At 40.8% G+C, this 14,246-nt stretch overlaps 1 protein-coding gene across 1 annotated transcript in view; it reads right to left on the bottom strand.

Moving 5' to 3' along the window:
- Positions 1-611: 611 nt before the first annotated feature.
- pcsk5a (proprotein convertase subtilisin/kexin type 5a) overlaps positions 612-14,246 on the bottom strand; it is a 124,743-nt gene continuing 111,108 nt past the window's right edge. Inside the window, exons 36-37 of the mRNA XM_062031209.1 lie at positions 12,605-12,806; positions 612-2,242 (exon numbers count right to left, since the gene is read on the bottom strand). Coding sequence (XP_061887193.1) covers positions 1,806-2,242; positions 12,605-12,806 — 639 coding nt within the window. The 3' untranslated portion in view covers positions 612-1,805. The remainder of the gene's footprint in view (positions 2,243-12,604; positions 12,807-14,246) is intronic.

Below are 14,246 nucleotides of genomic sequence, written 5' to 3'. Positions count from 1 at the left end.
GGGAAGATGAGGGCTGGCTGGCGTAGGTGGAGCGCTAATGTTTTTATCATAGTTCTGTGAGGTCCGGTTGCTAAGTTGCTAAATTAGCCTTAGCGTCGTTAGCAACAGCATTGTTAAGCCTTACCAGGCTGAGAATTTTTAACCGTGTAGTTACATGTACATGGTTTAATAGTATTGTTGATCTTCTGTCTATCCTTCCAGTCAGGGGTTTATTTATTTTGTTTCTATCTTCATTTGAGAACGATGCTATCACGTTAGCTCAGTAGCTAAGTGTGTCACCGATGTATTGTCGTGGAGATAAAAGTCACTTTAAATGTCCATTTCGCGTGCTCGACTCTCATTTTCAAGAGGATATAGTATCCGAGGTGGTTTAAAATACAAATCCGTGATCCACAATAGAAAAAGGAGAGTGTGGAATCCAATGAACCAGCCAGTACCTAAGTTACGGTCAGAGCGAAAAAAGATACGTCCATCACTGCCTCTTTAGTCCTTCACTGTAACGTTCCTCATCTACGAATCTTTCATCCTCGCTCAAATTAATGGGGTAATCGTCGCTTTGTCGCTCTGAATCTCTCGCTCCATTGTAAACAACGGGGAATTGTAAGGAATACTAGCTCCTGTGACGTCACGCTACTTCCGGTACAGGCAAGGCTTTTTTTATCAGCGAGCAAAAGTTGCGAACTTTATCGTCGATTTTCTCTACTAAATCCTTTCAGCAAAAATATGGCAATATCGCGAAATGATCAAGTATGACACATAGAATGGATCTGCTATTCCCGTTTAAATTAAAAAAATTCATTTCAGTAGGCCTTTAAGTGCTTATTCATTCTCTAAATCAGGGGTGTCAAACTCATTTCAGATCGGGGGCCACAGGGAGAAAAATCTACTCCCAAATAAAGACAACTTCAGATTGTTTTCTTTGTTTAAAAATAGAACAAGCACATTCTGAAATTGTACAAATCATAATGTTGTTGTTTTTTTTACACTTACATGTTGCAGTTAATAATTCGTTATTTATATTTTCTGTATACATTATGTAATAATGTTCATCACTCCTCTTATTGGTGTTCATTTTCAATCTATCAAGATAAAAAAATGATAACAAAATCAAATTACAGTACGTTATTTATGTACTTTGATAATTTTCCTCGACTGATGTACTAACATCATGTGGTTTATGTTGTACATATGTAGCATCATCTACAAAGATACAAATAATTGCTATTGCGACATCCAGTGGACACATTTAGAACGGCAGTTTTTTTCATTCAAAAATTTTAGCTCATTTTTTATACTAACCTGCTCTAAATGATTTGTTTTCAAATGAGAGAATCAAAAGCCTCTCTCCATTATAGCTAGCTTCCCGTCCTTTTTGCGGTTTAGGTTGAATAAATGCTGAGAATATTTACCGTAGTATGAGAATATGTGCGAGTTGATTTACGTGGACACCGACTTAAGCAAGTTGAAAAACGTATTCGGGTGTTACCAATTAGTGGTCAATTGTACGGAATATGTACTGTACTGTGCAATGTACTAATAAAAGTTTCAATCAATCAATCAAAAAAGAAAAGAAAAATAAGGGAAAGAACATAAAAATGAATACAGAACATAATATTATATTTGTTTGTTTTCATGCTTGATGGATGCTGCTTTTGTGTTTAGCGACATACTTCTGAACTGGTTTGTATTTGGTCAACACACACGAAAGATGTCGTCTTTTAGACTGGAGGACATGTTTTGTAGGTGACCCAAGACTTTTGCACAATACTATTTGAAGTATTAATATGAGGGACATCTCCCATGCTTCATCTATAAGTGTAGCTCTCGTCGTCATACTCCAAATCGTCCTCGTCCTCTCCCAGTTGTCCGTAGCGGAACTTCCTGTACACGGTCCCGTCCTGGCCCATGTAGACAATGTCCTCCTCGTCCTCCTCGTCTTCCTCGTCTTTACCGCCCGAGTGGTGTTGGCGGAAGTCGACCAGCTGAGTGTCTTTGCAGCGTCCTCCGTGGGAAGCGTTGGAGGAGGAGCTTGTGTGGCCGTCGGAGCCCAGCTTCTCGTAACCCCGTGCGGGAGCGTCGGAGGGCGTCCTCTTGGAGCGGGAGTGCTGGATGAGGAAGATGGCGGCGACGAGTGCGGCCACCAGCAAGACGCAGGCGATGATGAAGACCGCCAGATTGCCGCTCGCCTCTTCTTCTTCCTCCTCGTTCCGGAACGCCAAGTTGGTGCTGAGGACGCACTCGCCTGGTGAGACACGGCGGTTTATAACCCAAAAGGTCAGCAGGTAAATACCCAACAGCATTAACAGCTGTGGCTGTAGTTAACCTCCTGATAACTGCATTTAAAATATGAGTAAATGTTGCTAATAGGGTTGTACTATGTACAGGTACTAATAAAGTACTGGGGTACCAATGAATTGAAAGGGGTACTATACTGTGGAGGGAGATGTAGCCAGCGCTGCCTGCAGGAGCAAAAGTCACCGCCTCTGTCCATGGTGCTGAGGACAGAGCACCATCAGACGGGGGCGTGGCAGTGCTGACGGCGAGACACAGCTGGCAGGTGTTAATCTAATCATCTGTTGTCTTTAACAGTAAGCGGCCGGGAGCAGGAAGAGAGAGAGGATACGGACGTGACTGAAAAGTCACGTTCTACTAGGAGAGAAAACTTTTGTTGACAACATTATCATTAAAAACCTTGTTAAACCTGGACGCTTGGCTCCGGTGCCGTGTCTAGGAAGCGACTTCCACATATACAATGCATGTTGAGTGTGTCAGCGTGCACACACTCACAGAGCCCACAAGCAGAAACATTGATGAGAGGAAATTGACAAATAAAGGCAATTCTGCTGGTTAATGGAGGTATTGGGGCTTCAAAACTATCGAGTAATGTGATGCTTTAAAGCAGGGGTCTCAAACACGCGGCCCGCGGGCCAATTGTGGCCCGGGAGACGTTATTTTGCGGCCCCCACCTTAATATGAAAGTTTAATGTTAGTGCGGCCCGCGAGTTTTAAATGAATGGCGCTTGACAGCGTTGTGTGCGGAGCTGAAGAAATCTACCAATCACGTTGTGGTATGAGGCTCTCGACAATATCGAGGGCGTGCCGTGATGGCACTGTCATCAGTGTCCTCTAGAATCTGTCACCGCATCATCTTTTTCTCCATACTAACAGCGTGCCAGCCCAGACACATGTTGTATGAGGCTTCTAGAGACACACGCAGGTTATTGCAAGACATACTTGAGGAACAGCCATACATTTCACACTGAGGGTGGTCATATTTTATTTTATTTATATTTTAACACTGTTACAAATATGCGCCACACTGTGAACCCACACCAAACAAGAATGACAAACACATTTCGGGAGAACATCCGCACCTAAACACAACATAAACACAACAGAACAAATACCCAGAATCCTTTGCAGCCCTAACTCTTCCGGGCTACAAAAACACCCCCGCTACCCCTAACCCCGCCCAACTCAACCCCCCCCATCTCCCGAATTCGGAGGTCTCAAGGTTGGCAAGTATGCATTGATGTCACTTGCGTAATGCAAGCAGAGAAACATTTTGCCGCTTTTCTATGACACACGCTCTTCCTTCCTCCCTCCCTGCCTCCCTCCCTCGCCCGCCTGCTCGCTCCCGCCCCCGTTGTAAACAGTCCGGGCGGGGAAGACGAGCACTCCGCCGAAGGAGCGAGCGACAATACAAAAGTGTGGTGCACTGGACCCCAGCGCTGATACAGACGTGGTGATGTTAACCCGTTCGGGGCTAATTGTGCTACCGTAACTGTAAACTCCACCCCCCACCCTCCTCCCGTTGGCTCCAGACAGAGACGATTTTTGATGCAATATTTCTTTCACAGGGGCACCCCGACGTGTCTTATTTCATTTCATTTCATTTTTATTTATCTCCTTCATTGATGTGCATCTTTGATCGATAGACAATTATACCTCAATTTTTAAATTATACATTTACACACCAATGCCTGAGAAGGAGCAGGATGAAGAAAAATCTTATATTTTTCTGCCCCCTTCAACATAGTACGTAGTCTTACTTAATGATATCATATAAACAAACAATTACATCCAAATATAACGAAAACAAACAAAAAAACACAAGAAGTGCAAAACTTCATGATGTACAAAAAGAACAAAAAAAACAAAATAAGTAGTATACACCTCACAGGATGATACAAAACAAATACAAAACTAGGCAAAAAATAAGTAAAATAATAAATATAAAGCAAAATGTAAACAGTTATGGCTGTCCATATGATCTCATTGTTCTGTCCTTATATATTTTTTCAATTGGAATATATTTTTACAATCTTTTATCTCTTGTAAAGAGAATTCCATAGTTTAACCCCCACCACTGATATACACATTTGTTTTAAAGTTGTCCTTGAATACTGATGTTTGAAATGACCTTTTCTTCTATGCTCTTCATTCTCAGAAGTGATGACAAACATTTTTTGTAAATTTGCTGGTAATGTTTTACTTTTAGCCTTAAACATGACACATAATGTCTGTAACTTTACTAACTCCTGTAGTTTCAATAAACCCGAATTAATAAATAATATGTTAGTGTGTTTTAAGTAATCTACTTTATGAATAATCCTTATAGCTCTTTTCTGTAGTTGATACAGAGAAAGTTGCGTTGCACAAGGAATACAATTTGAAACGTCATTATACAACTAGACATGCTGAGGAGTATGCAAAATACTAGGGGAGTGAACCGGGTTGCAAATTTTAAAACCAGTCTACTGAGGCAACAAGATTTCGTCAAGAATTGAAATGACCTTTTCTTCTATGCTCTTCATTCTCAGAAGTGATGACAAACATTTTTTGTAAATTTGCTGGTAATGTTTTACTTTTAGCCTTAAACATGACACATAATGTCTGTAACTTTACTAGCTCCTGTAGTTTCAATAAACCAGAATTAATAAATAATATGTTAGTGTGTTTTAAGTAATCTACTTTATGAATAATCCTTATAGCTCTTTTCTGTAGTTGATACAGAGAAAGTTGCGTTGCACAAGGAATACAATTTGAAACGTCATTATACAACTAGACATGCTGAGGAGTATGCAAAATACTAGGGGAGTGAACCGGGTTGCAAATTTTAAAACCAGTCTACTGAGGCAACAAGATTTCGTCAAGAAAGCAAGCGAAAAGAGCGATGCAGCAGTCAAAGCTAGCTACATGGTGAGTGAGATGGTTGCTAGGGCGGGAAAGCCATTCAAAGGAGGTGAATTCATTAAAAAGTGCATGTTAGATTTTTTTTAAGAAATCTTTTCTTGCGGCCCAGCCTCACCCAGTTTCTGCATCCAGTGGCCCCCAGGTAAATTGAGTTTGAGACCCCTGCTTTAAAGGCCTACTGAAATGAATTTTTTTTATTTAAACGGGGATAGCAGATCTATTCTATGTGTCATACTTGATCATTTCGCGATATTGCCATATTTTTGCTGAAAGGATTTAGTATAGAACAACGACGAAAAAGGTTGCAACTTTTGGTATCTGATAAAAAAAAAAGGCTTGCCCCTACCGGAAGTAGCGTGACGTAGTCAGTTGAACATATACGCAAAGTTCCCTATTGTTTACAATGATGGCCGCATGAAGTGAGAGAGATTCGGACCGAGAAAGCGACAATTTCCCCATTTTTTTGAGCGAGGATGAAAGATTTGTGGATGAGTAAAGTGCAAGTGAAGGACTAGTGGGGAGTTGAAGCTATTCAGATAGGGAAGATGCTGTGAGAGCCGGGGGTGACCTGATATTCAGCTGGGAATGACTACAACAGTAAATAAACACAAGACATATATATACTCTATTAGCCACAACACAACCAGGCTTATATTTAATATGCCACAAATTAATCCTGCATAAAAACACCTGTGTGCTTGTTATGCTAGCTCCTAGCTCCTATGCTAGCTCCTAGCTCCATAGAACACGCCAATACAATTCAAACACCTGATCAACACACACAATCACTCAGCCCAAAAGACCGTTCACCTAACCCAAGGTTCATAAAGCTCATATATTTTTAAAAAGTTACGTACGTGACGCGCACATACGGTCAAGCTATCAAATGTTTAGCAGCCAAGGCTGCATACTCACGGTACCTGGTATTCAGCTGGGAATGACTAAAACAGTAAATAAACACAAGACATATATATACTCTATTAGCCACAACACAACCAGGCTTATATTTAATATGACACAAATTAATCCTGCATAAAAACACCTACGTCTTTGTTATGCTAACTCCTAGCTCCTATGCTAGCTCCTAGCTCCATAGAACACGCCAATACAATTCAAACACCTGATCAACACACACAATCACTCAGCCCAAAAGACCGTTCACCTAACCCAAGGTTCATAAAGCTTATATATTTTAAAAAAGTTACGTACATACGCAAAAAAAAGTTGCGCACATACGGTCAAGCGATCAAATGTTTGGAAGCCAAAGCTGCATACTCACAGTAGCACGTCTGCGTCTTTGTCATCCAAATCAAAGTAATCCTGGTAAGAGTCTGTGTTGTCCCAGTTCTCTACAGGCGTCTGTGTATCGAAGTCAAAAGTCCTCCTGGTTAGAGTCTCTGTTATCCGAGTTCTTCCATCTTGACTGCATCTTTCGGGAATGTAAACAAAGAAGCGCCGGCTGTGTACTGTTGTTGCTGACTTCGTTCGAAAAATACGTCCATTTCGCACCGACAACTTTCTTCTTTGCTTGCTCAGCTTCTTTCTCCATAATGCAATGAACATGATTGCAACAGATTCACGAACACAGATGTCCAGAATACTGTGGAATTATGAAATGAAAACAAAGCTTTTTCGTATTGGCTTCAATGTGGAAGGCATACCCGTGTTCCCCGGGCTACGTCACGCGCATACGTCATCCTCAGAGGCGTTTCGAACCGGAAGTTTAGCGGCAAATTTAAAATGTCACTTTATAAGTTAACCCGGCCGTATTGGCATGTGTTATAATGTTAAGATTTCATCATTGATATATAAACTATCAGACTGCGTGGTCGGTAGTAGTGGGTTTCAGTAGGCCTTTAAACACGGCGCTGCTATAAAACATGCCTCTCCAAAGGTGGCAAGACCACCTGCCCTTCAAGTTTAGGTAAACATTTTAATAACACTAATCCAGAAGTGCACGAAAAATTGAAAGGCAATACAACTAACACTCCTGCTGTGCACATGCAGATACGTAGACTCGCACACAGCTGCTTGGTTTGATGCCAAATGTTAGCGGAGTCCAAACCGCCCACATAGTCTAAAAGGGGGTAAGGGGGTCAGTAACCCGCGGCTCAAGAGTCGCTGTAGCCCCGCTCTAGTGGCTCCCTGGAGCCTTTTCAAAAATAGATGAAAGTGGGAAAAATGGGAGAAAAAATATATTTGTTTTATGTCAAACATGACATAAAACCTTCCTAATTGTTAGAAAGACCACTGTTAAATTAAACATGCGTCACTGATGAGTATTTGGCGAGCGCTGTTTTTTACCACAAATTTCGGCGGTTTTTGAACTCACCGTAGTTTGTTTACATGTACAACTTTCTCCGACGCTGCCTCAGAAAGACGTGTTTTATGCCACTCCTTCTTTGTCTCATTTTGTCCACCAAACGTTTTATGCTGTGCGTGGAAGCACAAAGGTGCGCTTTGTTGATGTTATTGACTTGTTGGAGTGCTAATCAGGCATATTTAGTCACTGCATGCCTGCAAGCTAATCGATGCTAACATGCTATTTAGGCTAGCTGTATGTACATATTGCATCATTATGCCTCGTTTGTAGGTATATTTGAGACCATTTAATATCCTTTACTTTTATCCTCTTTGTATATACTTAAGCTTTGCATGTCTCATGACACATTATCTGTATGTAATATTGGCTGCATTTCTGATAGTGGTTTGTGTGCCATGTTGTTCCAGACCACAGCCAACTTGCAAATATTGTTATAAATCCATTAGAAGAAGACAGCCTACTGTTTCCTTCAACTTAGACACACACATCTATACCTTTGGCCATTCTAAGACGGTCATTTTCAGGAGTTATTTCACCCTCTGAGAAGCCTCCATTTGACTAATGTTTTCCAATGTTGTAAAATGTGTAGAAATTTCAACATTCCTGTCAACAAAGATGATTTGCGTCAGCCTGCGACACATAGTCCTTTTGATAGTAGGCTAATATAGCTAATATAGACACTTACATGCGTTGCCAGGGGACATTTCTTGTTGATTTTGGGTAAGCAATCCATTTATGTCGAAATAGCTTGGCTCCAAGTTTCATATTTATAGTGACAAAGACACTTTCACCTCACTTTTCCGGCTTCCGTCTGCTCCAAAGTCTCACTCTTCCTTCGTGTTTGCTTCTATAAGCAGCACTATATTTAGTTTTAAACATAAAAGGTTGTGAATACTCATTTGTCCAAAAATAGTCGTCTTTGTTGTCTGTTACCAAGTCTGCCATGATTAGAACGCACTCGTGTTTGATTCCGGAAATAGGAACACACATGTTGCCAGAAGTCAGACATGCGCTGCTATGGAAACAGAAATCAATGCGCAAAATAAAAATCAGTCCCGGAAATGATTAAAACGATTAAAATATGGTAATATTGAACATATTACATATTGTTATGAATGTGTCTGTTACTACATTATATATGGACTTGCACTGTGTATATAAAAAGAGGGTTTTGAAGTTGTTTTAGAAGGCTTTGAAAGCCACAACGATAACTGACATTAGCCGCATCTTTCAAACGTTTTTATCATCTATAAAATCGTAAAAAAAAACATGTGGTCTTGTCTCCCATAATGAATATGAACAATCGGCAAAATTCCTCAAATAGTGAAGTTTACCTTTCAAGAGGAACTGCATGACAACGGACGTATTTAAAAAAAAAAAAGGCATTCTAACCCGTAAATAAACGTGAATAAAAGTCCCCAAACAACGGAGCCAATGGGAGCTTTTACCCATAAAAACCCCTCAAAAACATCCAAAAAGCGCCAGCAATACTCCATTTACATTTCGTGATTTTAATATTAACCAAGTATTAGTGATATTGTTATTATAAGCGCTAACGCAGGCGAACTATTTATCACTACCATGTATGCCAATGTTGACACCATCGAGTGCTATGCTGTTTCCTCGCTTCCCTGCTCCCTGTAAGTTTATTCTAGATCATAAATCATGCATCTCACCTGTATAGTAGAAGAATGAGGAAATATTCCGACAAGTTGGTACACTTTGACAGCCATTTAGGACCAGAAACTGGTGAGGACGACACAAAAAGACGCTTGGTTCCACCCACCTTATCTTCGTGAGGCTTATGAGTTATTCTTCGTCTAAATGGGAATATATGAACATCCCAGCAGTCGGCATCTTAATGACTGCAGTCATTGTACAGTAAGTGATGTTTTATTATGTTCGTTGGCTCCCATGAAGTCTGCAGTGAGTAATAATCAGTGAAAAAGTGAACGTATTGGGACACTAAGGACTAACACTTGACACAAGTATTGGGACACTAAGGACTACCACTGGACAAAAGTATTGGGACACTTAGGACTAACACTAGACAAAGGTATTGGGACACTAAGGACTACCACTGGACAAAAGTATTGGGACACTAAGGACTAACACTGGACAAAAGTATTGGGACACTAAGGACTACCACTTGACAAAAGTATTGGGACACTAAGAACTAACACTGGACAAAAGTATTGGGATGCTAAGGACTAACACTGGACAAAAGTATTGGGACACTTAGGACTACCACTGGACAAAAGTATTGAGACACTTAGGACTAACACTAGACAAAAGTATTGGGACACTAGGACTACTACTAGACAAAAGTGTTGGGACACTAAGGACTAACACTGGACAAAAGTATTGGGACACTAAGGACTAACACTAGACAAAAGTATTGGGACACTTACGACTACCACTGGACAAAAGTATTGGGACACTTAGGACTACCACTGGATAAAAGTATTGGGACACTTAGGACTAACACTAGACAAAGGTATTGGGACACTAAGGACTACCACTGGACAAAAGTATTGGGACACTAAGGACTAACACTGGACAAAAGTATTGGGACACTAAGGACTACCACTTGACAAAAGTATTGGGACACTAAGAACTATCACTGGACAAAAGTATTGGGATGCTAAGGACTAACACTGGACAAAAGTATTGGGACACTTAGGACTACCACTGGACAAAAGTATTGAGACACTTAGGACTAACACTAGACAAAAGTATTGGGACACTAGGACTACTACTAGACAAAAGTGTTGGGACACTAAGGACTAACACTGGACAAAAGTATTGGGACACTAAGGACTAACACTAGACAAAAGTATTGGGACACTTACGACTACCACTGGACAAAAGTATTGGGACACTTAGGACTACCACTGGATAAAAGTATTGGGACACTTAGGACTAACACTGGACAAAAGTATTGGGACACTAAGGACTAACACTGGACAAAAGTATTGGGACACTTACGACTACCACTGGACAAAAGTATTGGGACACTTACGACTACCACTGGACAAAAGTATTGGGACACTTAGGACTACCACTGGATAAAAGTATTGGGACACTTAGGACTAACACTGGACAAAAGTATTGGGACACTAAGGACTACCACTGGACAAAAGTATTGGGACACTAAGGACTAACACTGGACAAAAGTATTGGGACACTAAGGACTAACACTGGACTAAAGTATCGGGACACTAAGGACTAACACTAGACAAAAGTATTGGGACACTAAGGACTAACACTGGACTAAAGTATTGGGACACTAAGGACTAACACTGGACTAAAGTATCGGGACACTAAGGACTAACACTAGACAAAAGTATTGGGACACTAAGGACTAACACTAGACAAAAGTATTGGGACACCTAGACAAAAGAATTGGGACACTAAGGACTAACACTAAAGTTAAAGTTAAAGTTAAAGTACAGACAAAAGTATTGGGACACTTATGACCAACACTGGACAAAAGTATTGGGACACTTAGGACTACCACTGGACAAAAGTATTGGGACACTAAGGACTAACACTGGACAAAAGTATTGGGACACTAAGGACTACCACTTGACAAAAGTATTGGGACACTAAGAACTAACACTGGACAAAAGTATTGGGATGCTAAGGACTAACACTGGACAAAAGTTTTGGGACACTTAGGACTACCACTGGACAAAAGTATTGAGACACTTAGGACTAACACTAGACAAAAGTATTGGGACACTAGGACTACTACTAGACAAAAGTGTTGGGACACTAAGGACTAACACTGGACAAAAGTATTGGGACACTAAGGACTAACACTAGACAAAAGTATTGGGACACTTACGACTACCACTGGACAAAAGTATTGGGACACTTAGGACTACCACTGGATAAAAGTATTGGGGCACTTAGGACTAACACTGGACAAAAGTATTGGGACACTAAGGACTACCACTGGACAAAAGTATTGGGACACTAAGGACTAACACTGGACAAAAGTATTGGGACACTTACGACTACCACTGGACAAAAGTATTGGGACACTTAGGACTACCACTGGATAAAAGTATTGGGACACTTAGGACTAACACTGGACAAAAGTATTGGGACACTAAGGACTACCGCTGGACAAAAGTATTGGGACACTAAGGACTAACACTGGACAAAAGTATTGGGACACTAAGGACTAACACTGGACTAAAGTATCGGGACACTAAGGACTAACACTAGACAAAAGTATTGGGACACTAAGGACTAACACTGGACTAAAGTATTGGGACATTAAGGACTAACACTGGACTAAAGTATCGGGACACTAAGGACTAACACTAGACAAAAGTATTGGGACACTAAGGACTAACACTAGACAAAAGTATTGGGACACCTAGACAAAAGAATTGGGACACTAAGGACTAACACTAAAGTTAAAGTTAAAGTACAGACAAAAGTATTGGGACACTTATGACCAACAGTGGACAAAAGTATTGGGACAATTAGGACTAACACTGGACAAAAGTATTGGGACACTAAGGACTAACACTGGACAAAAGTATTGGGACACTTAGGACTAGCATCAGTCAAATATGCGGGCCCGACCAACGCTGCTTGCAGCTTTAATATTAAATGTTATTATAAATGTGCCTGTTACTACATTACATATATACTTACAGTACATCATGTATATAAAACACTAATGGAGGCGTTAAGATGTTTTTAAGGGCTTTATAAGCAGAATAGAGCGACTTCCATAGGCTCCATTGCAAGCTGACTTTTGATCGCATTTATTTAAGTAAAAAAATCCATCCATCTGTCGTCTCTCATAATGATTGTGAATGATAGATAACATTCCAAAAAAAGTGCAGTTCTCCTTTAAATACGGTAGTCGCTATATTTGTTGCTAGAGGTATCTGAATAACAAAGTTGCTAAATTGGCAACACTGATCTTCTTATGCTCTGGCAGATCAGGTGCGTTATGAGCTGTGTTAAGAAGCAGAGTTACGTTGCCATCTACTGTACGGACTTGGAACGACAAGCTAGATTCACAGTCTTATTCGAAAGTGTTTATGAGCTGCACGATACCTCTCGTTTCCGTGCAGTTACAACAGTCGTGCGCTGCCCTGGCCTCCGCTCCCTCCTCCTCCTCCTCATGTTGGCAACAGAGCAGACAGCGTCCCCCGGCTTCCAAGATGGCCTGCGCGCCACACACGGTGCAGTCTGCGGGGGCGGGCCCTCGACATTGAAGGCAGGAGCGGTCACAGTCCTCACAAGTGTGGCTGGAACCCTGGCAAAGGGCGAGAGTTGTGTAGTTGTGTTTCCTCCTGTAGTGGCTAAACTGCAGAGTTTAGCAGTTTATTAAAGTAAGACGTATATTTCAGAGGAGGCCTTTATTTGTGCAAAATAGCTACATTTGGTTGGAATGGAAACGCTGCTGTCTTATGGGTCGAAGTAGAACTGAGCACGTAAGGCCGGCCTATTTGATTGATTGATTTAAACTTTTATTAGTAGCTTGCACAGTACAGTAGATATTCCGTACAATTGACCAATAAATGGCAACACTCGAATAAGTTTTTCAACTTGTTTAAGTCATTAAATCAATTCATGGCATAAACAGCAATTGTTTAGGGCCACTACATGATCATGGCCTCGGCTTTGGTAAAGATTTTAATATTTCATTGAAATCTTTCAGTTATGAAATATGAGTTAAAATCTATTTTGCTGTCAAGGTTCAATAATAAGGTTGTTTGAATCAAATTAGGAGTACGTAACATGAACTACACCCCCGTGCAAAAATGCGGAACGGTTCATTCCTTCTGGTAGCAGAAAACCCAGCATGCAACACTTCACTGTTCCCACAACACAGATGTCATTAAAGCTCACTTTAGACATTTGGGAACCAGTACTAGGTGACAGAAGAAAGGTAAAATATAATTAAATATACCGTATTTCCTTGAATAGCCGCCGGGGCGCTAATTAATTTAAAACCTCTTCTCACTCCTGCGCTTACCAAAAGCATGCGGGATGGGCAAGCATGCGCTAATTATTTTAAAACCTCTTCTCACTCCGGCGCTTACCTTATCATGAAAAGCACATTTAACAAAAAAAAAACGTTATTATGGTCTTACCTTTACTTATAAATGATGTCCATCTGCAGCTGCTTCTGATCAAATGCAGTCTTCCTTATCTTTCTTCAGTTTTAAAAGTCTCTGGCGATATTTCTTTGATTATTACCTCCTGCTTCGATTGAAAGTCCAGTTTAGAAAATTGTTTTATTTTAGATATGTAATCCTCCATGTTAAAAGTGCAAGCAAACGATCGCTGCTCAGGCTTGCTGCTTGTTGTCTTCTTCTGCAGCACCGGTCTTCTGCAGTACTGGAAGTCGCAAGAAGGATCACTAGCGCCCTCTACCACCAGGAGGCGGGAGTCATTTAATGACTCATATTTGACCCGGCGGAAGTGCCAAGCATGCGCTAATTATTTTGCGAAACGAGTTTGACCCGGCTGTAATTCTAGGCAGGCGAATACTATATTCCCGGCGGCAATTCAAGGAAATACGGTATTTATGGCACCATTGGACAAAGTTATGTTAAAGTTTCACTTTTGCATCACATAGCACATCATTGTGGTGCATTCAAGGAACCTTAATTGAAGTTCAAAACAGAGGTGTGACTAGTTTTTAAAGATAGGGGTGCTTCAACCGCCAGTAGATTAACTAATAATAATC

Source organism: Entelurus aequoreus, linkage group LG21 (genome assembly GCF_033978785.1).
Source record: "Entelurus aequoreus isolate RoL-2023_Sb linkage group LG21, RoL_Eaeq_v1.1, whole genome shotgun sequence".
Lineage (NCBI taxonomy): Eukaryota > Metazoa > Chordata > Actinopteri > Syngnathiformes > Syngnathidae > Entelurus > Entelurus aequoreus.
The sequence above is the reverse complement of the archived record's forward strand: the minus strand, read 5'-3'. Positions and strand labels throughout refer to the sequence as shown.